Here is a 25893-nt window from a genome sequence, read left to right as displayed (position 1 = left end):
GCACAGATGGGGAAGAGGACACAACAGGCAACAACAGCCGCAGGCCATTTTTGGGGATGCTGTAACTGTCAGCATCAACACTCCATCCAAGTTCTGCAGCAAGCACTGGAGCTGTGGAACACCATCGATGGGCTGTGCCAGTTTGTGCTGTCTCAGGGGCAGGGCTGGAGTGCTGCTCAGAAGGCAGAGACATCTGCATGGCTGTGCTGAGCGGGATGCACACACGATACTCGGCAAAATGCAAATGTGCATTAATTTACATGGGAATCACACAAGAACAGCGAGAATCTAGCATACAGAGATGCTTCCTGCAATCTGACAGGGTGCAGACTGTGCAGCATGCTGCACTCAGCAGGACAAGATAGGGCTGATGTCCACAAAAATCTAAGAACAGACATATTTGGGCACCCAGCTTTCTCATGAATGTGTCAGCTGAACCCCTCATTGCACTGCCTGGTTTGCCACTGAGCTCCATGGGAGTGAGCCCACAGCCTGGGCCTGTGGCTCTGGGAACCAGCGTTCATACTTCTCATACCACAGCAGAGCCCTCATCACAGCAAAACAGAGGATCAGGGTCAACAAGCTGTTCCCATGTGACAGCAAGGAAACACACCATTTAACTCCTTACATTCATCAAACCTAAGTCCATGGGAGAGAGGTGAACTGTGGCACTCCGGTAGCAAGAAGGAAAAATATAATAGGGAGCATCTATTTGTGATGGGATTCAGCTACGCAGTTTAATGCCAAATTCCTCATCCACTTCTGCCTGCTGCACTGATGTGCAAGGGAAACATAAGCTATTTTCTTAAGGAACTCTTCAGTGTTAGAGTACATCCCATTCTCCCTAATGTTCACGTTCAATTTCTTTCCAATGAGGCAAGTGCAAATTCTGCACATTTCTGTGTTCTGAGCCTCCCCCTCGCACACACAGGCCTGCCATCTGAGAGCCTGCTCAAGACAACAGATACCCGACAGTTCTGATATTTCTCAGCTAGGAATTGCTAAATCCTGTTCAATCTGCTTCTTAATTAAAACTTGGTGATTCTTTTATTCTAATTGCCCTATAATTGCTAAAGCAATTAGTTGGATGTCAATTTGGATGCGCTGCATTTGGTGCGTTTGATGATAGGGTGATACAGCAGGGCTGTCGGTGGGCACACGCCGTCTGTGCCAGCAGGGCACTCCCTCTTCAAGGGGAACTTCGTGAATCCTGGGAAGCTCCCTGGGTCTGCTGCAGGGGTCTAATGATTCCTGCAATGCTCCTGTGAGCAGGCAGCACCAAATGGGCTCCCAGCAGCGCCGCGGGTGCTGGAATGCAGGAAGGCATGGCTTCCAGAATGTAGAGGAAGGTTTGGACTCAGGAAGTAGAGAAGCTGAGGATTGCAAAGAGTGAAGAATGTGCAGAAGACACAAAAAGTTCATTTTGGAGAGAAAGGCAGAAGCAAGATATAACAAGGGGACAACACTGACATGGAGACCTGTTTGTGCTGCGGTACCACTGCCCTCATACTGCGAACCACAGGGCACCACTGGCTGGCCCCACACGGGGTCATCCGTCTCTGACACTGGCCATGCCACCACCAGGAGCCCTTTTTGTGTCACTTGTGAGCAGGGACAAACCTGAGCGGGGCTCTGGAGCCTGCCCATCCCCACCACGGGCAGCTGCAGCCACAGGGAGACTGCAGTGCCTCCAAAGCCATTAAAAAAGGGCGAGTGGCAGCGATGTGGGAGCCCCCAAGGACTGAAATGAGCTTGGGCTGCACCGGCACCGTTTGGCCCAGGCCAGCCAAGGGGACACAGCGACACAGCTCCACTGCAGAGATGCTATTTCTGTTTGGCTTCTTGGCTTTCAGGCTCAGGAACTGTGGGATGTTATGGAAATCTGCAAAAGTGCTAATCAGACAGCGAATTTCAAAGCAGGGAAAGAAGGGCTGGCAGGCAGGGACTAGAGATAAAATGGCAAACTTGTGAAACCTCCAGCATTGTTCGGAAAACTCATCTGGAAAGGAATCAAAACTGTCTTTGGACTTGGCTAGTTAGGAGAAAGGAAGTTTAACTAGAAGAGATCAGTGCTGATTCAGGACAAAAAAAATACTTAAAAAAACACAGTCTGGGGCCTTTTTTTCCTCCTATTGTGAATGTATTTTAATGAGACTTCATTTTCATTTTTGACTGAACTGTTATGGGCCCTTAAAGCTACCCAGGGCACTGAAATAACTGCAGTAATGGAAAGCACAGTTCAGGCTGGCACAACTTGAACTGTTCCACGCACGAGGAGCGTGGGAGGGCTTCGTTTTTATATGCTTGGGAAAACAAAGAGGTTTAGAGCACAGACTGGATTCACATGTTGCTGCCCTATTAACACAACTCTGACAAGTTATTATAGATGTCCTCCCAGGAAGACACTACAGCCATTTCCAAAATGTTTTGGTGAGCCTAGGGTGGGAACAGCACAGAAAGCAGCTGCTTATCCCAAGTGCCTGCTAATTTTGGGACAATTATCTGTTAGCATTCTGTGAAGAACCAAACCTCCATTCCACATGCAAAACTTGGGTAAGCTTGGACCCAGACATAGAAGCTGAATTCCAGCTGAATTTCCTTTAACTCCCCAACTCTGTTAGGAGCCAGGCACAATGGTACCACAGTAGCTTGCGGAGAAGGCTTTATTTTAAAGCTTTTCCCACCAAAACTCTAGCGCAAAGTAGAGACATGGACCATTTCATCTACGATTCTCACTCAGTTCTGCAGAAGCAGAGCTCTGCATTGATTGTGCAAATGCTGCCCCCGTGTCTCACAGCAAGCCCCTGCCAGCTCATCCCAGCCCCTCACACACCAAGCCAGCCCCCCCAGTGGACTCCATCGCCTTCAGGTGCCCTCCACATGTGCAGACCATGAATGCCTGTGGCCGGCAGCTCCTTCCCAGCTGAAGACAGCTCCTTCAAATCATTTTCCCCCAAAACACAAATGGACGGGCTGTTAGGCAGAGCATTAATGCGAAACAAATGTTTTGAGCGTGTAGCGTTGACTTACAAGGGAAAATACAAGCACTTGGAATTTTTCCACTGCACAACGGCGGGGACTTTCGCAGCAGCTGTTTCAAATAGACATTGTGATTAATGGGGATAATTCAGGAATGAAAACCAGGCCCATCATCACATGTCTGACAGAGCAGTGCTACAGGCAGGCAGGCAAGCCTTCCTTTTAACCAAGAAATGCCTCTCCAAAGGCAGTGGAGTTTGATCCTTAGGAATGCAAGGCACACGGGAGCCCTTTGGCTATCACTGCTATTTAAATCACAGTCCTGAGCTGACACCAGCCATGTGGAAAGAGGTGCTGTCTGTTCCGCCACAGGAGCTCCATCCTCATTTGTGTGGTGGGGAAGATGCCAGCTCTGCTGATCTGGATCAAGCTCCTGTCCCTTTGCACAGCTGGGCTTGTGTCACCCGGGACAAATTTCCTCTCCAGACACTCCTGTCTGACCAATTCTTTTCCCTTTTCATATTTCAGGAGCAGCTCAGTGTCTCCTCTGATCCCACCTTCTCTGTGGAGCATGTGAGATATCAGAGTCTTCTGGAAATCAACTTCATTGCACTTTAGTTTGGAAACCATTTGCTTTCAGAGATGGGAAAGAGGCTGCAGCAATGCTCTGCCCTGCCATGGCTCCAGGCTGGACATGGGAGGCTTGGAGAGGACTGCAAACCCAGTGTGCAGCCTTAGCCCTGCCAAGAGCTGCTGCAGGTGAATGGAAGTTCACATTCAGCCAGCAGCCCAACAGCTCCGCAAAGGACCCAGTCACCTCACAGCCCTGCTCCCACCATGTCCTATTCTCATCCTCTCTCCGTGGGCCATGAGCAGGGGGAAGCCAGCCTGCAGCTCACAGCAGCACTGCCCGGCCCTGGGGATGGCCTCAGCACCCCCAGGATGGCCACAGCCCCCCCAGGATGGCCACAGCACCCCCAGGATGGCCACAGCCCCCCCAGGATGGCCACAGCCCCCCCCAGGATGGCCACAGCCCCCCCCGGATGGCCACAGCCCCCCCCAGGATGGCCACAGCCCCCCCAGCCCCAGCCCAGCTGCAGGAATGGGCAGCTCCCACCCCGTGCTGCGTGTGGAGCTCCTCACCATTACTAAGCCACCTAATGTGCTCAAGCCTTCAGGCCCACGTGATAGGGCTCCACTTTCCTCTTTTTCTTTTTTCCCAGAGAAAGCCTTCTTGCACAATGTCCATTTTTAGCACAAGCTGGAGCTGGATCAGATGCCTCACATGTGGTCTCCCCTCCCCAAAAGGGAAAATCAGCACATTTTTTACTACAATGATTAAACTACAGGCACAAAATCTGAAGATTAAAAAAATTTTACTAATTTCCTCTTTTCTGTCCTAACAGGCTGGATATAGGGCTACATTGGCACAGCCATCCTTATCCACTCCTGTAACCCTTCCTTTATTAGACTGGCTAACTGTGTCTGCTGAAATGAAAGATTGTGAACTACAAAACCACTGGCTTTAGGACAAAAAGTGATTATCTGGGATAAGAAGACATCACAATATGTATGATGACAATATAGAATTGCTTCTGTGGATGTAGAAAACACTTCGAGAAAAGAGATTTTTTTCAAAGGCTTTTTCAAGGCTCTTCCTGTGGGTATAATGGGGTATTCTCCAATTAACTGCTGTGGAATCAATTAAGTTATTGCTCAATTCTTCTGGGGAATTCCAAACAGAACTGGCAAATGTTGGAGATAAAGCATTGAGCAGATGGACTGCTGATGGCTCTGAGATGCCAAACATATTCCTGCTCGTTACGAGAGAAGACCGCCAGCCTTCTGGGACAGACACCCCACCTCTCCTGCTCAGATTCGTGCACAACCACGAGGATGCCTCTGCATAAGAGGCCCCACACAGCAATGGGCAGCGATCCAGAGCAGCCCCTGCCCGGTGCCCTTGGCCCTTCTGAGTGTCGTGGCTCCTGAGGCAGACCAGTCAGCACGGCTGTGCCAGCTGGCCACAGGAACAACACATGACCTGGTGGTTCCCAAAACCTACAGCCACTGTGGTTGTTTTTCAGCTCCACGATGGCTCTCCTCAAGCATAGTGAAAATGCTGATCCATGTTCTGGCCTGCCATGAAGACTGAGCTCACCAAAGCCCTGGGCAGAACTGGAGAAGCAGCTGAACTTGAGGTTGCTTTCCCACGCCTGAATCATTCAATACATCAGTTGGCCAAGTGTTTGTGACCATTTGAGTGGCACTGCTAGCAAGTGCCAGGTCCTAGGCTGTCCCCCACATCCCTGCTGCACACAGAGGTGACCCTGCACCCCCTGGCAGGGACTGGTTCTCTTACTCTGAGATAGCTGTACATGCAGATGGACATCCAGTTGGTGAGCATCTTCTCCACCACAGATTCTGTCCTCCTCAGCATAAGTTTGGGGTTTTTGGAAGCTGAAGCATCGATTAGATCCACCAAGAGGTCCTTCATGATGCTGGTGTAATACTCCAGTTTCCCATGCAATGCAATAGTAAGCAGGGAGGCCAGGTTACACCTGAAACACAGAATGGTACAGGACTCAAGCCCCAATCCAACGAGACTGAGCTGCTGACTGGCACTAAAAAACCCAACACACAAAGGCAGTCTCTTTGACAATTTTCATGAGCCTTCTGATTGGTGTTAGATGTTCCAACCCTCATTCAGTGCTGCGGGACCTCAGGCCAGCTTGCACACTCTTACTGGTAAGCCAAATGAGTAAGTGCTCTTGAGGGTTTATGGCCATACATTTGTAAGAGAAATGTGTAGGCAAGTGTGACTCAACCATCCACTGAAACACACAACCCCAGACACTGGCTGGATTGCTCTGGGTTAGGAATAAATTAGTCTCCTCCAGCTGCCAAGTCTTTGGTCCTGAAGTTCATACCTGTCTCTGACAGCAAAGTCCTTCTGTTGCTCAAGAGCGTGGACAAACACGATGAGGAAGTGCTTGTTGTTGAGTAAGGTGGAGAACAGAGAAATTCCTTCTTCCATGTTGGGTCTGCAGTTCTCAGGGATCTGAAGAAAAATTTAGAAAGCAGACTAAGAAAACCTTGCTTGTTGTTTTCCTCCACATTTTATCCCTCTTGATGGCAGGGATGCCCCTACTGAGCACAGAGATACTAATCAGAAGAGCCCCTCCTCCCTCTACCTGACACAGCCAGCAGCTTTGCTGGCAAGGAACACACAGCTGGGTCAGTGGCAGTGGCCATTCCATTCTGTTCAGCACTCCTGAGGATAACTGAGCACTGTGACCAGTTTGGGGCTCCCCACTACGAGACAGATGGAGCAAGCACAGCTGAGGGCTGACAAAACAATTAGTGGTTGTACAAGGAGAGGTGATGAGGGCTGGGTTTGGTCAGCCTTCAGAAGTTCTAGTGGGAGATCTTACTGCAGCCTCAGGGTCAGAGAGCCAGGAAGGACCCCAGGCCAATGCTTCTTCATGCAAGGGCAGATCCACAGATCTGCCTTCTTCAGCCAGCCAAAGCTGATCCAGTGCTGCTCTGTGTTAATGGTTAGCAACACCCAAAAGCTTTTGTTCTGTTAGGTGGGTACTCACCTTCCACTCCCCCACCAGGAGTGGATGTGTTTCCTGGACCTGGGCACCCGCCTGTGAGCTGAGCTGCTGGGATGGCAGGATGTAGCACTCCTCGTAGAGAGAGGAACACTGGAACCAAGAACAGTGTTAGGGGAGGGCACCTGTGTGCTGTGCACCCCAGGGGAATAAGGTGGAGAGGCATGTCATTGGGACTAAAGCCACCCATTCCAAAGACATGCACGGGGCTGGCTTATGGAGCTTTGGAACACTTTGGAAGAGCCTCCCGAATGAGCAAACACCACAAGGATGGGGGAGGCATACGTCTGCACAGACACAAGGCTGTTAGGGCAGGGAGACTGCAAATAGAGTAATGTGACAGCTAGAAAACTCTCAGAAGAGAAAGCTTTACAGAAGACTATATCAAAATAGAGGAGTTCTGGGTGTTTCAACATATGTAACTTTTAAAACAGATGGGAAAAATGTTTAAATCTCTAGCATTCATATACCAGCCTGAATCTTAAAGCCTCTAGTGTGCAGAGATATGGAGACTGCGTAACTGAAAAACCCGAGTAATAGCTACTAATGAAACACTCTGCAGGCATAAATCATCATCTCAGTCCTCAGCACTGACACACAACTGCCTCGGGGTGAAATACAGCCAGAGCGAAGGGCGCACAGCCCCGCAGCGGAGCAGCCGGTGACAGGAGTGATGGCACCAGCACGTCTGGTGCAGCTCTGGGAAAGGACTCCAGGCAGACAGATTGGGACTGGGTGCCCAAGGCATATCTCACTGGGAGCACCACAGCCCAACCTCAGACCGTGAGGAAGAGACAGAGACATGCAAAGGCCTCTCAAGGACTTGCCAAGCTGCTGGGAATGCTTGGGGGCACCCTGCATGGGACAAAAAGCCCCTCTCCCTGATTACCAATTCACCCTTCAGCCACCCTTCAGCCTCTGCTGAATGGAGTGGGGTGACACTGGAGCCCTTGAGGAGACCCCAGCACTGTGCTTGTGAGAGCTCTTTCAGAGGAGGTGTGCAATGGCCCCAAACAGGCAAACCAGAGCAACTCCAGGACAAGCCCTGCCGCCAGCTCCTGTCATGTGCGAGCAAGCTCGATCTTGTATGACACCCCAGGAGGTGCGGCTCCACTTTTGATGATAATTAAGGCTGAAATATGTGACAAGTAAATATATAACAGTGGAATGATTTTGTGACACTGTAAAAGCCCTTTAGCAGAGCCCTAAACTGGTTGGGACATATCTGGGAGCAATGAGATGCCCGTGACACGCGCTGTCTCCTTACTTTGGGGAAGAACGTCCTGGTGACAAAGTGCCTGTACTCCAGAAAGGGGATCCCCTGGCTGCGGTTTAGCTCCTTGGTCAGGTCTGTCATGTCTGTCTGCAGCTCTGCAAAACCTGACACAAAGAGATGCACAGACGGTGAGAGCCCAGTTCACCAGCCGAGACAGGCTGGCACTGGAGAGCACGGCACATCTCGTCTCTGCCGTGCCCTGGTGGGGGCTGAAGCTGTGTTTCCTCTGAGCAACACATTCCCCCCAGGGTTTAACCGTCAGACTGTTCACCTTGCCCCAAGCACCAACAGGACATTCTCTGGCCCAGGAGCCCAGGAGCCCCAGGAGCCCCAGGAGCCGTAGTCCCCTCAGGACAGGTGGCAGGATCATGGGCCACGGGATGGTGGGTGCCAATACCTGGAATATTTCTCCCATTGTTCTATGAGGAGTGTGTTGCAGTTTCTGTGGCACCCAGGAGGAAAGCACACTGAAGGTTAGCGTGATCTTCAAGTAACCCTCTGACACCAGAGGGTTACTGACAACTTCTCTAACCCCAGGGCAGAGAGGCTGGTGGCACTGGAGATCAGTGGCTCGCCCAAGCCAGGCAGCAGGACAGTGGCAGGGCCACACTTCCAGCCACTGAGTCTCATTCCCAAACTCTGCCAAAGCTCACAGGCAATCACAGAAATTCTCCTACAAGTAATTCTATGAACTACACAGCACAAGGTGAATTGCTTCAAGCCTTCTAACCTGGCATCCCACTCCTAGCCATGGTTCCTCGGCACCCAGACAATGACTTACCTTTGCGGATTTCCTCCCGGATCTGTGACTCCATCTCTTCCATCTGGAGCAGGGTTTTCTGCCAGTAGCGCTCAGCTCTGCGGCTCTTTGTGCAGAACACAAAGAGAGCTGGAAAAGAGGAAGAGAATAAGCCTTTTGGACCCGGCCTTAGGATCAGCTGCAGCTGGGATCAGAGCAGTTCTCTCTGACATGAGTGCAGAAAGCTAAAGCCAGAGTTGGTTTCACACATACCACCAGACTGGTAACTGCTCAGGCAGTTGTCGATTATCTGTAAATAGGTAAAACCAGCTGGAATTTAATGATTGTGCTGTAACTGTCGTCTTCAGTTTAGGTCTGGGCTGTCTGTATTCAGCTTAACTGTATATTAATGTGTTTCAGCTGATTAATGAATACAGTATTGAGGATGTTTACCACCTGTTTTACAGTGTTCGTATCTGACAGTATTCCCATGCCTCCAGAAATACGTTTCTAATGATGAGTGGTGCATCTAGTAAATAGGGTGCATTAGAGCCTTTCTTAAAAATAAACTAAATCCTTACTCTAAAGCCCTCATTTGCTGTGAACTGGCAGGTTTCTTGCTGCACAGTCATTCTGGGCATGTGATGAACCTAGCCCAAGGACAAAGGTGTGCAGCACAGCTTCCAGCCAGATACATACACCTGGCTGCCTGCTTCAGATTTGCAGCTAAGGATGCTGGCTCTGCTCTTCCTACTCGGCCAAGCACCTGTCACTGTTCGTTCCTGATGGCAGGATCTTGGCCTAAGAGCACCTTTGGAATGGTCTGGGACAATCATGCCTGTGATCAAGATCAGATTCTCACATCCTTCTTTATTTTGTACTATAGTAACTATTAAGTATTTGGGGAAAAGGGTAAGTGTATAAATATCACAGGTTCAAGTAACAGAGCTGAGCTGTGGATTCAGCCAGGAAAAGCTCTGTGCTGCAGGGAGCTGTGGTTCTGGTAATAGCTGTGTGCCATACCTGCTGCACCCAGACTAGCTTCATGTACTGCACAACTGCAGCACTCAGAGTCACCTGCACACCTCCACATGCAGAGAGAAAAGCCTTGCCACAGCCTGGAAACACAGCGTTCCTTCCCTTACCCACGACAGAGAGGACCAGGAGGATGCTGCAGATAACGATGGAGACAATGATCGCGGTTTCTCCTCCCCCAAGGTGCAGCATGGCAATCGTGTAGTTGAACTTTCCAACTTGGATCTGAGGAAGGAGAAGGAGGGAGAAAAAGCAGGAGCTGAGCAGCAGATTTCCAGGGGTCTGGGGGCAGGAGGGACACAGGGCAGCACTCAGCACACTTTCACCCGAGGACTCACTGAGCATGCTGGCACAGCCTCCCAGGCTCTGTGGGAGGGAGGCCGGGCTGTGCCCTTCACTGCCAGACCCTGGGCACTGTGTGTGTCCCTGGAGAGCCCAGTTCCCTTCCTGGGCTCTGGGGGATGCCAAGGCCACACCCAGCAGGCTGTGATGCTGCAGTGGTGCCCATCCCAGGGCCACCACAGGGCTTTGGTGGCAGAACTGCAGTGGTGCCCATCCCAGGGCCACCACAGGGCTTTGGTGGCAGAACTGCAGGCCCCAAGGCCCCACTGTACCTGCCCCAGAAGAGACAGCCCTTTCCTGGAGAGCCCACAGCCCAAGGCTGCCTGCACTGCTCTTACTAGAACATCACTTCCACTAATCATCAGCTTGTTTATGGCTCTGAACAGCCTTTGGAGCCCTGCTGCTCTCGCCCTTCTCCTCCAAAATCAGAACGATTCCCACCCAGAAGAAGTAGGGTTGAGAAACTTTAAAGTCCTTGAAATACAAATAAACTAAGGGAATAAAAATAAATGAGACCATAGACGAGTAATGATCTTGTGGCTAAAGCAGTGAAAGGGGTATCAGAAGGTGCTGGCTCTGCTCCCAGCCTGTACTTCTTGTAACAAGCACAAACCACTAGAGCTCAGTGCTTGGGTCTCCTGATCTCCAGAAGGGAAGAGGCCAGCACACATCACAGGCTGGTAAGTTACTGGGTGCCTTTTACAAACAGCCCTTTGGGCCCTCGGGATGAAAGGATTCCACAGTATCATCTGATAAGGAAAACTCATGACAGACAAGGCTTTCGCTTCTGGAAATGAGAGTTTCACTTCTCCCAAAAAACAAGAAGTGAGAGAAACTTGAGAAAAAAACCTTGAGGTAGGGAAGAGCTCCAATAATCTTATTCTTTTGATTAATGTTTTGATTAATCAAAATTAATCTTTGTTTTCTTGTGTCATGGAACACCTCTGGGAAGGTGCCCACTGGGGTGGAATTCCAGCAGCTCTCAGCCACTGGACCAAAGCCATCCCACAGGCAGGATCTTACCACCACCTCCACCACCAGACACAGCTCCATCCTGACGGAAATCCAGCCCTAGCTCTAGGAGCACTGGTGAGGGCATGGCTGCTGCCAGTGGAAGGCTCCTGGCACTGAGAGCTTTGGCCTCTACCCTGGCACATTGCCCAAGAGCCACCATGCTGGACAGGGACAGGAGCCACAGCACGGCAAGAGCACCTGGGCAGGTTCACTCAGCAGCCTCACATGCCAGCCTCAGGATCTCCACTTTTTCCCTCTGAAATGCTGCAATGAGGCAGCTCCTCAAAGTGTTCTGAGTCTTTTTCTCCCCACAAGCTCAGCCTTTTGCATTTTTCTGAGAAAAAAAGCCCACATCTGCTGTTTAATTCAATGTTTAAACTGTTTGGTTATGAACAAAGATGGGCCTGAATGTCATGACAAGTCTCTCTGGCGTAGCTGGAGAGCTCTGCTCAGCACCCAGTGCGACCCAGCGAGGTCCCTGCACATGCCTGCCCTGTGCCACCAAAGGCATTTCTCAAGTGTGATAAGGCAGTGGCCACTTGTGAGGGGCCCAGCCACGTCTGTAGGTTTAGGAAGGGTGCACAGGTATGGCAATTAAGGCACCTGTTAATTAAGCAGATTAATTAGCTGCACTTTCATTGCTGGTGCACTCTGAACAGCTTTGTGATATTTAGGGCTGGATATCACTCTCCTGCTTCCCGGGGATTTGCCCTGATTGGTTAATGTCACCAAGACTAGCAAACTCAAAAATTCCTTTTTTTCCACGAAGGGATTCCCCTGTTTCTCAGTTCTTACAAAAAAAAAAAAAAAAAAAAAAAACCATAAAAAAATTACCCTGTTTAAAATTCCTGTTAAGATGACTCAAGAAATCCTGTTACTTCTGCATTTCCATGTTTCCAGTTTGCAACAGAATTTCATACACCTCAGATTGTTGCCAGATAAATTGGACAACCCTGCCAGCAAATTGGTAGTGCCTCCTTGTTCCTTTCTGCTGGGCAGCCCAACTCCACGGCTCCACAGCTCCCTCCAGCTCTCCTTCCCCTCCCTGCCCTCCCCTCAGCCTCCCATCCATCCCCTGCCAACACACGGGCTGGGAGAGGGCAGGGGGGTCTCCCTCAGAGGTGGAGGCATTTTCTCTCCAGACACAAAGAGCCAGGGTCACATCCCTGCATGGCCGTGGGCTGTGTATGACATGAGGGAAACTGAGGCAAGCACAGCAGTTCAGTCAAGCCCTCTGGAAAACAGGACAGTAGCGAAGTGTGGTGCATTTGCAGACACAAAGAGAAGCAGCAGCCCTGAGCGCTGAACTCTTTGCAGTGAGAAAGCAGCAGCCTTTGGGAGCCCTGAGCACAGCTCCCACCCTCCTGGTCACAGCACAGGGACCCAGCTCAGTGAAGGCTGCACTCTCATGGCCACTCGTAGCCCTCCTGCTGGTGGGAGCACAGCCCGTGGCTTAAAGCTGTAAGGAAATCCCCAAACATATCTCATGAGGGGCAGAAAATCAGTGCAGGTGACAAAACCTCACACGCCTGAGAGCTGGCTGTGCCTGACAGAAGTGCCCTGGCACAGTGCAGACACCCAGCAGGCAGCTGTGGGTGCCCCACGGCTCGGAGGGCAGCCTCCAGCCCGGGCCCTGCATCCTGAGCAGCCACAGCACAGCGTGCCTTGTCCACTCTTGTCCCTGTGCAGCCTCCTGCAGGGTCAGCAGCGTGTGAGCTGGGCTGTCCTTCCTGCTGCGAGGGGACCCCGCTCGCAGCTCCGCACTCACCGTCACCGGCAGCTGCCTTTCCGAGGAGCTCAGCGACTCGTTGATGGAGCAGTGGATGACTTTGTCTGAAACAATCTGGATCTCACACGAGATCAGGCCGATTTTCACCTGGTACTCATTGCTCTCCAGGCCCAGGCTGTCAGGCTCTTTCTAAAGACAGAAATGAAATCAGGATGTCGGGCTGTAGCATAGCAGTTGGAACTGCAATCGATCTTCCTGCTTTACTTTCCATATTCCCTGCTGTTTTGCAGACCTGGGAAGACTCTCCCTCACCAAGGACTTTTTTCCAGCACTCCACAGGAAAGTCAAAACCAGGCCATTCCCCATTTTCCTGTTTCCCATTCTTCACTCAGCATGGGGCATAGGATGAACAAGCCCCTCATGGAACCTGGAAAAATCTGCTTTTGATCGGGCCTGCTGTGCATGGAAGATAAGGATGTAAGTGCTCATCTGGGAGCGGGGAAGGATGTACAACGGATGGGACAGCCAGGGGATGCGCCTGCAAAGCCTGAGAACGGGGGAGCACATTTCTGGAGCACGTTGCAAACAATTAGGATATCCTGCAGCAAACAATGGCCTTTGAATTACTATTGCTCATTGTCCAGGCCACTCAGCTTCTGCACCCCAACTTCCTTGTGAGCTGAGCTGAATTCAGTAGCCAAAAGAGAAGAATGAATGATCTGTTTCTGCAGGAATAAACACCTATTGTCAGGCCCTTCTGCAGCACCTGCCTGGTTTCAGGCCGGGGCATTGTAATTCTTTTCCACATGTCCAATATCTCATTTAGCCCCTTGCTACAACACCCTCCCTGGGCAGCTCTCTGGCATCGTGCCTCAGAAGGCATTCCCAGACCAGGCTGCATCTCCTGGGGCGGAGAGATGTACAAGCTGCAGGCTGAGCCAAAACCTGTTCCTGCCTATCCAGTTCCCATCCACCCCCTTCTCTCTCCTGTGCCTGTGGACGGTCCCTGTGCTGGTACTTAGGACTGAGGAGCTGCCCAGGGTGCAGATGGTGGCACCCAGAGAGAAGCAGAGCTGTAACAACCCTCTTACATGTATGACCAGAGTTAAGGGCTCGCCAGGATGGTGCTTGATCCACTTCTCCTTCTTGGCTGTGGAGAACTGGGGGTCAGAGTAGTACCCCAGGCTGAATTTGCTGATGTGCAGGGCCTCCTCGGGGTACATCTCCTCATCCAGAGCCGAGCGCTCGTCCGTGTAGAGGCGCCCGTTGAGGAAGAAATCGACGGGGGCTGGCTTGCTCCCCACAGTAACGTTGGAGGCGGCTGGGGAGGGGCAGGTGATGGCGGTGTCAGTGTGCACCTTACAGCGCTGAAAGCAGAAGTGTGAGGGGTCAGAACCCAGCACCACGAGTGCTCCCAGCCCATCCACGGGCCAAGGCCACAGCTTCACCCCTTCTGGCAGCAGGCATCACCCTGCTCCACCACCGGGCCAAGGCACCCACCGTGTGCTCTCTGCCGATGCCACGGACAGCCATGGACACATTCTGCACCAGCCCAAAACCTCTTCCTTCCAGGGTGATGATCCTGCCCCCGCTTTGAGAAGGGAAGAAAGAGAGGGTGACTGCAGAGGACAATGCAGCAGTGAGATGTGGTGGCTGCATCTTCCTCCTGTCATTTTCTCAGAGATGTTTCCAAGCTGCCTGAGCAGAAAATGTGACCCAACTGCCAAAGTCTTCTTCCTAATTACAGCACAGATCCACACAGCTACCACAATATCAGGGAAGAAAGGAAGGAAGGAAGGAGGAGTAGATGCTCTGGTAGAAAGTGGGGAGCCTCTTCCAGAATCAGTGACCTGTCCCCCTTATTCCTACTGCCCAGAAGAGCAGCCTCTGCATGCCAGGGTATGCAGCAGGCATCCTGGCCACTGGCCAAGTAAGTGACCTGTAAAGCGATGGCCAGGAGACATCCCCTGCCCCTGCCCTGCAGCAGCCCACACAGAACTGTGACACTGGGAGAGGGAAACATCCCTCATCCTGCATCTTCCAGGAACTTCTCATTCAGATCAAAATGTGAAAGTTGCTGTGTTTTGAATCTGCTTGGGGGGGAATGCAACACATGGACCTCTCACTGTGCAGTCAACTAACAAGAATATCGAGCAGCCTTAACGTGCACAAGGCAGAGCAATGGTGGGAGATCCATCACCACTCATCTGCACCCTGGACCAACCTTCCCCTTCCTCCATGCCACATTTGACTTGTTTGGAGCATTTGCCAGGGAACAGGCAAGACTCACAAGTCCTATTATCTGAAGAACACTCCAGGCTCAGTGACTCTGGGCACGTGGCCCCAGAGCTCTCGGAAGCCTGGGGATATCACTAGGAAGCTATGATCCAAGTTTCTAACTAGGAGCCTGTCACATCTGCAGACTAGTGTACAACTTTTGTATTGGTTTAGAATTTGGTTATATGGATTATTTTATCAATATGGTAAGAGAAATCAGATCCAGCTGAAGTTTTACAGAAGTTACTTCTGCCTCATGGCCACCAGCCCAGCTACGTGCTGAAGTAGCCAGACTGCACGAGCCATGCCGGAGGCTGGAGAGAGCCTGCAGGTATCATCCCTGTTCTCTGAAATTTGGGAACTGCTCTAAATACCAAGAAAGCAGACTAAGGTGACTGAGAAATAGCCCAGTGGTTTCCTTTGTGACTACAGGCAGGACATTCTTCCCTTGTCTCGTTTTAGACACTGCTCTCGCCACTCAGCAGTTGGAAGCCTGCGAGGGGCTGTGCCTGGCTGAGTCATGGCCCTGCCTTTCCCCTAACATTCCCACAGCCTGCAGCCTTGGCATTGTGCTTGGGAACAGAGAGGCAGCTTTGTTCCAGGGGATCAGACCACCAGAGCCTGCTCATGCTCGCCCCTGGGCGTGCTGCTCTCAGCGATGTCCTGCCGGCACAGCTGCTGGCCTCCCAGATTTCCTGGTCAGCCCTGGCTTTTTCAGGCTCCAGGTGACGAGGGTGGTATTTCACCACAGTATCCAAAGGAACAGAAGCCTGAGAACTCCACAGAGACATGAAATTAAAAGCAACACACTTTAAAAATTAAATACTGTGACCTTGGGGAAGGTTGAAATCCAAAATTACAAATCTCATCTTATCCTCTAGGTGTTTTACCACCAAGAAAAAGCCTCAGGGTCTCACAGAGCCCCCAGCTGGGCCTCCCCAAAGCACTCACCAGGTGTGCACAATATAGTTACCAAGGGTGACATTTGTCCACTCCTAAATGCATCAAAACAAGCTATGACCAGTCCTGGTGTGTGAGACCTCATCTACTCCCGTGCTGGGGTTACCCTGGAGCACCCCAAGAGCAAGCTAAGGCACCCTCTACACCAGTCCAGCCCAAGGCTGAGAAGCCCCTTTCTCCTGGCAGGACCCTCTCCCACCTGGAGCTGACCTTCTCTTTCACAGGCTGTCTCAGCTAGGGCAGGATCTCACCTGATCTGGCTCTTTTTGGGGTTGATGTCTGATATAACCGGGTTCTTCTCATACTTGAAAGTGATGTTGTGGCTGGCACAAGACTTGTTCTCGAACTGCACGCAGACTGGCACAGCCGTGGTGAGCTCCGCGGCGGGCATGGTGCAGGTGATGGTGCTGTCGGTGCGGCTGCGGGAGGACACGAGGGGTGAGCTGCAGGGAGCCAGAGGCTGCAGTCTGGCCTGAGCAGCCCCTGACAGGCAGGTGGCAGCTGCAGATGAGCAGGAGCTGCCAGTCACACCCCAGCTACCTGTTCCTGTACCTGTTCCTCCTGCTGCCAGCTCACGCCGCGTGCCCCATTCCCCGAGCACACAGAGGCGCTCTGCCAGCACGCAGCGGTGCCCCCCACCAAAACCTTCGCTCTGCCTGACTCCCTGGGGGACAATACCAACCTTCCCAATGCTTTGGCTCTTGTCACTACTGCAGTGCCAGCCCCCAGCCCTGCTCCCACCTGAGGTCCGTGCACTGCTTGGAGGAGTTGATGAGGACACGGAGCTCTGAGCCGACATCCAGCCTGCTGCCTCTGATGGTGACTCTTGTTCCTCCCGCCTTCGGGCCATTCGCAGGAGCGATGGACTGCACCATGGGAAGCTAAAAACAAAGGGGAAATCTGTTTTCTAGCCTGGTAAATCTGCAGCTGGATATTCCACACTGTACATGGGAATTGATTCAGAGTAAGTGTCCAAGCACTGCGAGACTCAAACAGCAGCACAGAAACAGCCTTTTCTGGCAAGGTTTCAGAACAAGAGAAGTGGTACAAACACTAAGGAGTAAGATCATATAAAACCTCTGTGACTCTCAGTGGTCCCTAAATACTGGCTATAAATGAAACATGGGGCAAAACAGGAGCCCAGGATCCCACCATTCCCTTCAGATTTCCGGCAGGAGGTCCAGAGCCAGCAATACTGCAAGGCCCATCAATAAAAGGAAATTTCTCACTCATTCCCTCCCTCACTGTCTCAGCCTTTCCAGATCCATGTCCTAAATGAAAGGATAATGTTAAAGCCCCACTGGATGACAGCCTTGAGATCAGTAAAATGGCCACCTGGGTTTAGATAATTGAATATCAGACCCCTGCTAAGGAAGCTTCAAATCTGCATTTCTTGAGGCAAGAGGAACTGAGGGGGAAGTTACTTTGCCTCTTGCCATTTGCAGCAGAAATTAGCGTGTATGTTATCTGTGTTTGCAGCCCCTGGAAATCTTCCTGAGATTCATGAGCTGGAGGCTTTGATAACTCACGTGGCGCTGAGCCCTCTTGTCTGCTCACAGGCACCCCAGGAGAAGCTGCTGGCAACATCCCTGCTCCATTTCAGCAGGACAGCCAGGGCACAGCAAATGATGATCTCAAGACCCTTCCCTAGGGTACTGGTGACTCCCCCTCAGACAGACCCGTGGGGGCTGGCCCCTCACCCCCAGCCCATCCCTGGCTCATGCAGAGCAGACCCCCACAGGCGGGCAGGGGAGCACAGGCTGAGCCTGCTGTTAATGCCTTGCCTGGCAGCCTCTGCCACACAAACCCATGGATTAACATCTACCCTTGCCCTTGTCCTACACTCTGATGGTTTCACTCCTCTACAGCCATTTCTTCTGTCAGTTCTGACCGTCACCCATTTCCACCTGATCCGTTTTGCTAATTTGTATTTCTCTGGGTGTCTGCAGGCAGCTGTCTCCTGCCCTTGGCCCCTAACCCACATATTCATAACTGCAGCTACAGCATCAGCAGAGAGGATTATTCCTGTTCCCCAAAGCCCTTCCCCTTAGCCAGAGCCAGGGGGCTGCTGCTCTTGGTGCACTGCCAGCACCAACCACCTCCATTGCAGCTTTGGCAAATCCAGCTCATCCACAGCCTGCTATGATGTCCTGAAGAAGCCTCTCCCTCCTCCCCAGCACAATTACAGCTGAATTCTGTCTCTTCTAGGCACGTATAATGGGGACTTTGAAAGATGTAGCACACATGCAATGTCTGCTATTTCATGAACTACCTTCTTTGGAAGGGCAATTCTGAAAGTCTTTTAAACTTTTCCAGGCAAACCATAGCAGTGCCCAAGCTCAGGTCTCACCGAGACCAGCCTTGCGTGGTGTAGGCCACTTCATTTGCATGCCATCAGACGTGAGAGGAGAACCAGGAGTGTTGCTTGGTCTGCAAATGGTGTGAAAGCTACTTGCAGTGTGACACACCTCCATCATGCAGTGTCCCTCCCCAACGCTTGTGCACAAGGCAGGGCACTCCCTCATACCTGCTCCAAGCTTTGCTAAGACAAACAAGACAAACAGAGACAGAGAGACAGCAGCTTTCTGCTGTGCCACCCAAGCAGGAATGGCTCCTCTCATGCTCCAGGGAGGGGCCAGCACAGGGCTGCCACGGGACCCAGGCTGAGGTCAGGGACTGGCTTTGTTCAGCATTGGTGCTTCCACAGGTGTTTCCTGAGAGGCTTTTCCTCGCATGTGAAGAGCTGGAGCAGGAGCTGCCCAGCCCTGTTCCACCCTCTGGGCCCCTCTCAGCCAGCAGCCAGCAGTGGGGGATGCTCCAGCTCAGCACACACATCCTGGGAGTCCCCAAACCACTGGATCACAGCCACCACTGGCACCTTAATCCACTCCCAACTGCTGGACTGGGGACCGTGGGGATGTGAACCTGGACATCTGGAAACTGGAAACAGGATCCAGGAACTCCTGCTGAGTCTGGCCTGGCAGTGCCATCGCCTCACCAGCTCTCCCCATGCAGTGTGCTGGGTGCTGGGGTGTGCCATGCCTGTGCTGGCTGCATGCTGTGAACTCCCTGAATTAAACACCCAATCTGTCATTGGCTGCAGGCTGGGGGAATCACACTTCATGATCTGCCCCAAATTCCTCATAATGGCCACAAGCAATTAAAGTGTTTTCTGGGGCTCCAGGTCTTCTCCCAGAGCAGTAACACATCATGGGCTGTCCTGCCCCAGCTGAAGCTACAGTGGAGGCACAAAGGCTCCAAGCATTCCACGTGCCCTCAGCACCCACTCAGCATGGCTGTCCATGAATGCTGTCCAAGAACTAGGTTCATATAGGGAAGAGAAAAAAATGCATGTATTTCTTTCAGGTTTATAGAGATGAAAGCTATCTCTGTGAGACAGCACAGCACAAAGTTATAAAGGGCTTTCCATTGCACAATGACATGGGGTTAGCTTCAGTCTAATCCCTACACATTATTTCATGCAAAAACTAACGCAATCCCTGCAGCAAAAAATCAGTTCTAAATAATGTGAGTTCATGGAATGTAACTTACACAGCACAAAGGGGCTTCACAAGTCTCAAAAAATCTTACATGTTGTAACAGCACTTCAGCAAAAGAGGTAGAAGAAAACCAAGTTCTTTTTTATAGCAGGAGAATAGAGCTGGGATGAGATTGACCCCCGCAGGAGCTGAGTCTGGGAGCACAGCTGTGCTGCCAGCATCCTGCTGGGGTCCTGCCACACCCCACACAGGTGAGCACAGGTGAGATGACACCTCTCGTGTTTCTCAGCCGGCTGGGGAAGGTGTGGGGAGCTGCACACTCACTTCAAGGGGCACAGGAATCACCAAAGGAACGCTCAGGAGACAGCCACTCACCACGTAGGAGAACCGTTCCCTGGACCTCCCTTCACGGCTCACGTTAACCGTTACCACGTCCGAAAACGCCTCCTGCGCCTCTCCGGTCTGGCACACGACTCTGTGGGTGGGTGAGGCAGGTGGCAGCAGTGCCAGCGGCAGCTGCAGGGACAGGGGGGGACAGGCACGGGCACATGCAGGGGTCACGGTCCCCAACTCACGTCTCAGAGACGACGTATCTGCCGGGCAGCGGGCTGCAGCGCACGCCGCCCACCCGCACGGCGCCCAGGATGTCGCTGAAGCGCCGGCCCAGGTTCCTCCCGCGAATGGTCAGCAGCGTGCCCCCCTCCAGCGGCCCACGCAGCGGCTCGATCTGCAGCACCAAGGGGCACGTCATAAAGTCAGAGCATCACAGGATCCCAGCCTTGTTTGGGTTGGAAGAGACCTCAAAGATCATCTAGTCCCAATGTCCATGCCATTGGCAGGGACACTTTCCACTAGACCAAGTCAGGGGAGAACCAGGAGCTTCTGGCCTTCATCCCTGAGCCAGTCCCAGTGCCCAAGCACCACCTGAGTCCTGTGAAGCAGACAGAATCACTCCTCACCCTCTTGCTCGCCCAGTGCATCCAAGACCACAGTCTCCTTGCTCTGGCTTGGCAGAGGAGAAGCCATCACAATTCTCTGCTGTGCTGGGCAGTGGGGTTTGGTCAAGGCTCACTTCAGCTGCAAACACATCTGGGAAGAAACGTGCTTCTTCCACACACCAGCTTTGAACCTACTCCTACACCACTGGTTTCACCTGACAGCTGCTGTCCCCAGTGCTGTGAGGGGACAGAGTACTGGTCGTGACAACGTCCCAGTGCTGCAAGAGGACACGGTACTGGCTATGATTGTGCTGCTGTTATTTTTCCCACTAACACGATAAGACTGGATCCTGTCACTAGCAAGATGTCCTTGACAGCAGGTGTCTCAACAGCATAGAAAGTCAGCAAATAATTCAGTGCTGGTCTTGACCCCATCCTGTGCCAGGGACAATGTGCAGATCCTCCTCTGCTCCAGGCAGGACACTGCAGCCAGTCCCAGCCCTTGGCACCACCTGCCACCCCACCCCACCCCACATCAGACCACCCCACCCCACCCCACACTACATCACACCACCCCACACCACGTCATGCCACCCCACGCCACCCCACAAGAACCCTCCATGCTGCCTTCAGGTCTTACCTTCCGAATCTCAGGAGGGGGGCAGACATCAGAGAGCTGTGGGGGCTCGGTTTGCAGCCTGCAGCTGGAGCTGCTCTCACTCCAGAGGCAGCGGTGCCCCAGGTCCTCCCTCCCCAGGCACTGGGAGCAGTCGGCACTGCCGGTCGCACAGTTGTACACCTCCACTGAACCACCAGAGACAACAGACAGCATGAGCTCCTGGCCTGGGGTTCTCACAGCTCTGCTTAGCCCCAGGCAACCAAACACACACAGCCCCCTGCTCCCACCTCCTGCCGGCCACGTTAATCCCAGGAAAACCCTAAATCCAGTGGATGAGCAGAGCAGTCTGCACATAGAGTGAGATGAGGCAGCACTTGGCTACCATCCTGCAGCTCTCCCAGAAGGCCTGGGTGCTCGTTCACACTACAGTACAGTTTAGCACTTTCTTTTCCTTTTTCTCCCCCTTGAAAAGCAAGCAACATCCAAACTTGGAACCTTTCGTCAATTTATGCTACATGTTTCCGACTCTCAGCATCCACATGGGAAGCTGCTTGGCAAAGTTGGCTCCATCCTGCCAGGAAAGCAATCCCATTGCTTCCACGATGACGAAAATGGGGTGGCTTGTGCTTTGTACAGTGTTTACAGTTCTTTCCTTCCCCCTGTGACCTCAGGCCATTGACTTTCATTGAATTCTTCTCCCTTCAGATCTGCTCAGCTCAGCTTCCATATGTTTTTCTTACACTGCCTTCACATCTCCATTAGCTGGTGCCCTGGATTACATTTCCTCTCCAGCCTCAAGACTTCTGCCACTGGAGTGTGGGTTTCTCCAGAGATAACAGTCAGAAATGCTCAGGAAACGTGGCTTTCACACCCTTTTCCCCACAGGAGACTTTGTAGGAGCACATAAAACACAGGAACAGACACATTTGGCACTTCTGCTCACAGGAGCATCTTAAGGCACTTCATGAGCAACTAATGAATCCCTCAGCCTCAACACTGTGCTAATGAAACCTCACCAGCACCAGCACTCTGCCTGTGCCATGCTAACAAAACATCACCGGTACCAAGGCTCTCCCCTATTCCCCACAGAAAAAAAGCTTATTCCATGTCATCTGCAGTCCCCAGGGAGTTACACTGGGTGGTTTTCCAGCCAATAGCAGAGCTTGTATTCCTTCAATGGACTATCAAAACAGAGTGCACAATAAAAGCTAATAAATATTGAAATAATAAACACTAACATCAGTGATTTCATTAAAGACATTATAAAAGATGACCATGTTTGCCTGGCAGATCTCTGTTGCAAGGTAGTCTCTCTGATGTGACTCACACCAGACTGAGCAAGGCAAGGAGGAGCCAGAGCAGCCCAACAGTCCCGTGGGAACTCCAAATATTCTGGCCAATTACAGTGGATGCAAACATGGCCTATGTAAACAAGCTCCTTCTCCATGCAGGAGGAGGGGAATTCCACCACGCTTTTTCTGCTGTGGTTCCTGCTCCCAGTGCCACCCACACAGAGAACTGCATCTTCTACACAGCCAAAACCCAATGTCCCACCCCCCTCCTCAGGGTTACCACTGTATTGCAAAATTACACCCTCCTCTTTCTGCAGAGAAACCAGATCACATGCCTGCCCATGCTGGTATTTCCAGGTATTTTCACTTTCCAAGATAATCCTGCTCCATTCATGGGGATTTATCACGGGGAAACCTTTCCATCCTGGTCACTGGTTGTTGGAGCTTGTGCCTCTCTCCCTGTCTCAGCTATCCTCCAAAGGAAAGCTCTCTTTGGGCTCTCCTTCTCTGCTCCTCAGATAAATCAGCCCTTTCTGCTGCTGCCGAGGTGTGGAGCTGGGAGTGCTGCCTCCAGGCAGAGCCCTTGGCAAGGGCCAGGCCAAAGCTCTGGGTCCGGAGTGTGGCAGCAGCAGTGCCAGCCCTGCTCTGTGGCCGATCCTTGGGCTCGTCCTGCCTGGCCACCTTGTCTGAGTCTGACTCATTTCGAGTCTGACTGCCTGCCTTCCTCAGCTTGCTGATGTAGCAAGGGCTTTTTTGGGAATCCAGCCATTCTTCACAGAGACAGAGAACAGGCCAGGGGTGAAATGTGCTTACACATTTTATTCCTTCTCAGCAGAGGAAGCAAAAAGAAGGACTCAATTTTCACAGCATGTGGAACCTTGATGCCATGCTCCTGTGAAAGCTGAGGGAAGAGCCCTGCCCCATCTCTTCTTTTCCTTGGAAGAATTCCTCTCCAGCCCACATCCCTGCTGTGACTGAGATCACCAGGTAACCTTGCCTTGCACCGCTGGCAGGTGAAACCTGAGCTGCCTGCACCTCTGGCTGGCTGTAACAGGGATGTGGTGGGTGCCAGTCTGGGCTCAGGGCTCACTTTCATGGGGGTGACTGGGTAAATATCCTTTCTGCATGTGCCTGAGAGAAGGAACTGCACTGTGCCCACTGGCGCCACGGTCTCTCTCCTGCAGCCATAAACTCTGCCCAGGTTTCAGAGTCATTCAAGCCAACGAGATGAGAGGAGCATAAAAATATTTCCAACTCAGACCTGTCATCATCTCCGGACTGTCAATAAATCTGTCTGGTTTGTCCTTCAGCTGGAGGTTCACTGGGAAGTGATGGCTTTTTTCTGATGTGTGGAGCTGCACACAAAAAACAAACAAAAACTTATGAAATTTAGTAAAATAGGAGGTTACACACATACACTACATGGATTGACCTTTCTTCTGAAGCTTCTTTGACCACTGCTCCTCCACACATGGCTCTTATCTTTAGCAGAAGAAGTGAGACAGCTGTTTTAATAATTTTGCTGAAGTCCCAGTAAAGGGCACCAGGACACAGTGCATATTATAGTGAGCACAGAGCCCTGGGTTGCTGCTATTTTTAGCAGAAGTGGACAGGAAAATGAGCAGCCTGGCCTGTCTGTGCATTCTCAATGTGGGGCTGTGATACAGGTGATGTGATGGGAAAGTGCTCTTCTTCAGCTTCTGCTTGCAATATTCTTACTGGTGAAAGTCCAAATGTTTTCTGCATTTTGCAGATGCTGTTTGCCCTCCAACAACCACGTACTGCTTTCCAGTGAGCATCACAGCATTTTCTCAGGCCAATTCCTTGTTCAAAATAAAACCTACAGAAACAGCAACCCTGAAAGGTGGCCAAATTTTTTGCCTGAACTGAACTCTTCCCATTTAGAAAGGTAAATAAGCAGCTCTTTCCCATGCCCTGGGGAAGCAGGGGCCAAAGGCACTGCAGATCCCCACGGAGCTGGGTGCACAGCACCGGTGACATGTGTGTGCCCTGTCAGCAGCAGCACATGCAGAGAGGGTGAATGCAGGAGTGAGAGATGGAGGGAAGAGAGAAAGCAGTGTCTCACTGCCAGGTGGGAGGTTGGGGGTGAGACCCTGCCTGCCCTCGGACCTGATCCTCAGCCTGGGGGAAGCAGGGCTGGCAGCCTCACCCCTCGACTCACCAGCACATGTACACACTCCACAGCAGAGGAGTTCACCCACCGGGCTTCAAATGTCCTGTCTGTCCCAAAATGGCACTCCAGAGCTGTCTCCTAGGAGAGGGAAGACAAGAGCAGAATGACTGCAACAGCTATTTTGTGCAGTTCTCTGTCTTGGCAGGGTCCATGTCCCACCTTGATTCTGCCACTGACACCTGAACTCTGTCCAAGTCAAACAGGAGGTCAGTACCTGACACTAAAGGTGTCACAGGAGCTGTGCCTGGCCCACAGCACACACAGACCAGGCCACATGCCTGCCTGGGCTCTTGTTACCACAAGAGCTCCTCTAGGCTGGGCTGTGTGGAGCTCCTGCTGCAGCGCAGACTGAGAGCCAACATTGTCCAAACCAGCCCAAACCAAGGCTCAAAGTCACCTTCCTCCTCCTCCTCCTCCTTCTCCTCCTCCTCCCAGCAACTACACAGTGCAAATCTCTAATTCAAACAAGGACCCAGCTGAGAACATGTTCAAAGGCAGATTTCTGTGCTGTTTTCCTGATAACACAAGGATGATATCCTGCACCAAATTATTGCTGTGCCCACATCGGCAGGAAAAAATCCTATCTCCAAGCAGTTGATGCTCCACCACTACTGAGGTCTAGCTAGCCTTTGAAAATTGGCAGATCTGATAAAAGACATGGAAGGAAGCACTGGCAGGCTCCTGGCAGGCAGCTGCTGGCTCAGCAAACACACAGGCAGAGTCTTGCCCAGTGCATCTCCTGCAGCTCTGGCTCTGCAGGCTGCCCATAGCCTCATGTCCCTGCCCGTGCAGTGCCCTGCTGCAGCAGTGGGGTCTCTGAGGCTCCCAGCTTCAGCAGCACTCAGGAGTTCCCCCAGAGAGGAAAGGATTAAAAATCCTACACCCAGCACCCTGGGACAGTGAGCAGAAGGTGGTGGAAGGAAGCCAGACTGCCAGAGCCTCTCCTGCTGCCCCTTTCCTGCTGACTCCATTTCCTGTGGGTTCCATGGGCTATTGCTTCCTCCTCAGCCACCTCCAGCATCCAGACAGGAAGAAGGATTTCTCACCCTGATTTTGCTGATTGCAGAGGTCACAGCCTCCTTCCTGGAGGAGGAAAAGGCCTGTGCAGGAAAAGGCCACCCCATTCAGGCAGGAGGGTCTGCTCTGCCCCTGTGCTGAGGGCAAGGAGGTGTGGTGGGAGTGGTGCCTCCACAGCCTCCAGCAGCACCCTCCAGCACACCACAACAGCTCCACCAAAAGAAAAGCTCCAGCACTTCCAAAACTCTCCTCTCCTGAAGAACAAGGAACCACTTAGCTGCTCAGGACGCTGGAATCATCAACAGGGGCAAGGCAAACCTGGCCCCATGAGACCTGTTGATCTGAGCCAAAATGACTCAGGGCAG

The 25893-nt window shown here is 52.1% G+C and overlaps 1 protein-coding gene across 2 annotated transcripts in view; it reads right to left on the bottom strand.

The window, feature by feature from the left end:
• Positions 1 to 25893, bottom strand: part of PLXND1 (plexin D1) — a 67510-nt gene that overhangs the window by 14216 nt on the left and 27401 nt on the right. For both annotated transcript variants that reach the window (XM_086845813.1, XM_086845814.1), the window contains exons 10-25: positions 24500 to 24589; positions 23579 to 23672; positions 21047 to 21210; positions 20044 to 20195; positions 19844 to 19943; positions 16710 to 16849; positions 16220 to 16387; positions 14232 to 14322; positions 13823 to 14098; positions 12771 to 12920; positions 9757 to 9871; positions 8654 to 8761; positions 7864 to 7976; positions 6582 to 6689; positions 5910 to 6040; positions 5342 to 5540 (exon numbers count right to left, since the gene is read on the bottom strand). In XM_086845813.1, the coding sequence (XP_086701939.1) occupies positions 5342 to 5540; positions 5910 to 6040; positions 6582 to 6689; positions 7864 to 7976; positions 8654 to 8761; positions 9757 to 9871; positions 12771 to 12920; positions 13823 to 14098; positions 14232 to 14322; positions 16220 to 16387; positions 16710 to 16849; positions 19844 to 19943; positions 20044 to 20195; positions 21047 to 21210; positions 23579 to 23672; positions 24500 to 24589 (2199 nt within the window). The remainder of the gene's footprint in view (positions 1 to 5341; positions 5541 to 5909; positions 6041 to 6581; positions 6690 to 7863; positions 7977 to 8653; positions 8762 to 9756; positions 9872 to 12770; positions 12921 to 13822; positions 14099 to 14231; positions 14323 to 16219; positions 16388 to 16709; positions 16850 to 19843; positions 19944 to 20043; positions 20196 to 21046; positions 21211 to 23578; positions 23673 to 24499; positions 24590 to 25893) is intronic.

This window comes from Cyanistes caeruleus, chromosome 11, assembly GCF_971803275.1.
Source record: "Cyanistes caeruleus chromosome 11, bCyaCae1.hap1.1, whole genome shotgun sequence".
NCBI classification, from domain to species: Eukaryota; Metazoa; Chordata; class Aves; order Passeriformes; family Paridae; genus Cyanistes; species Cyanistes caeruleus.
This window is presented reverse-complemented; position numbering and strand designations above follow the sequence as displayed.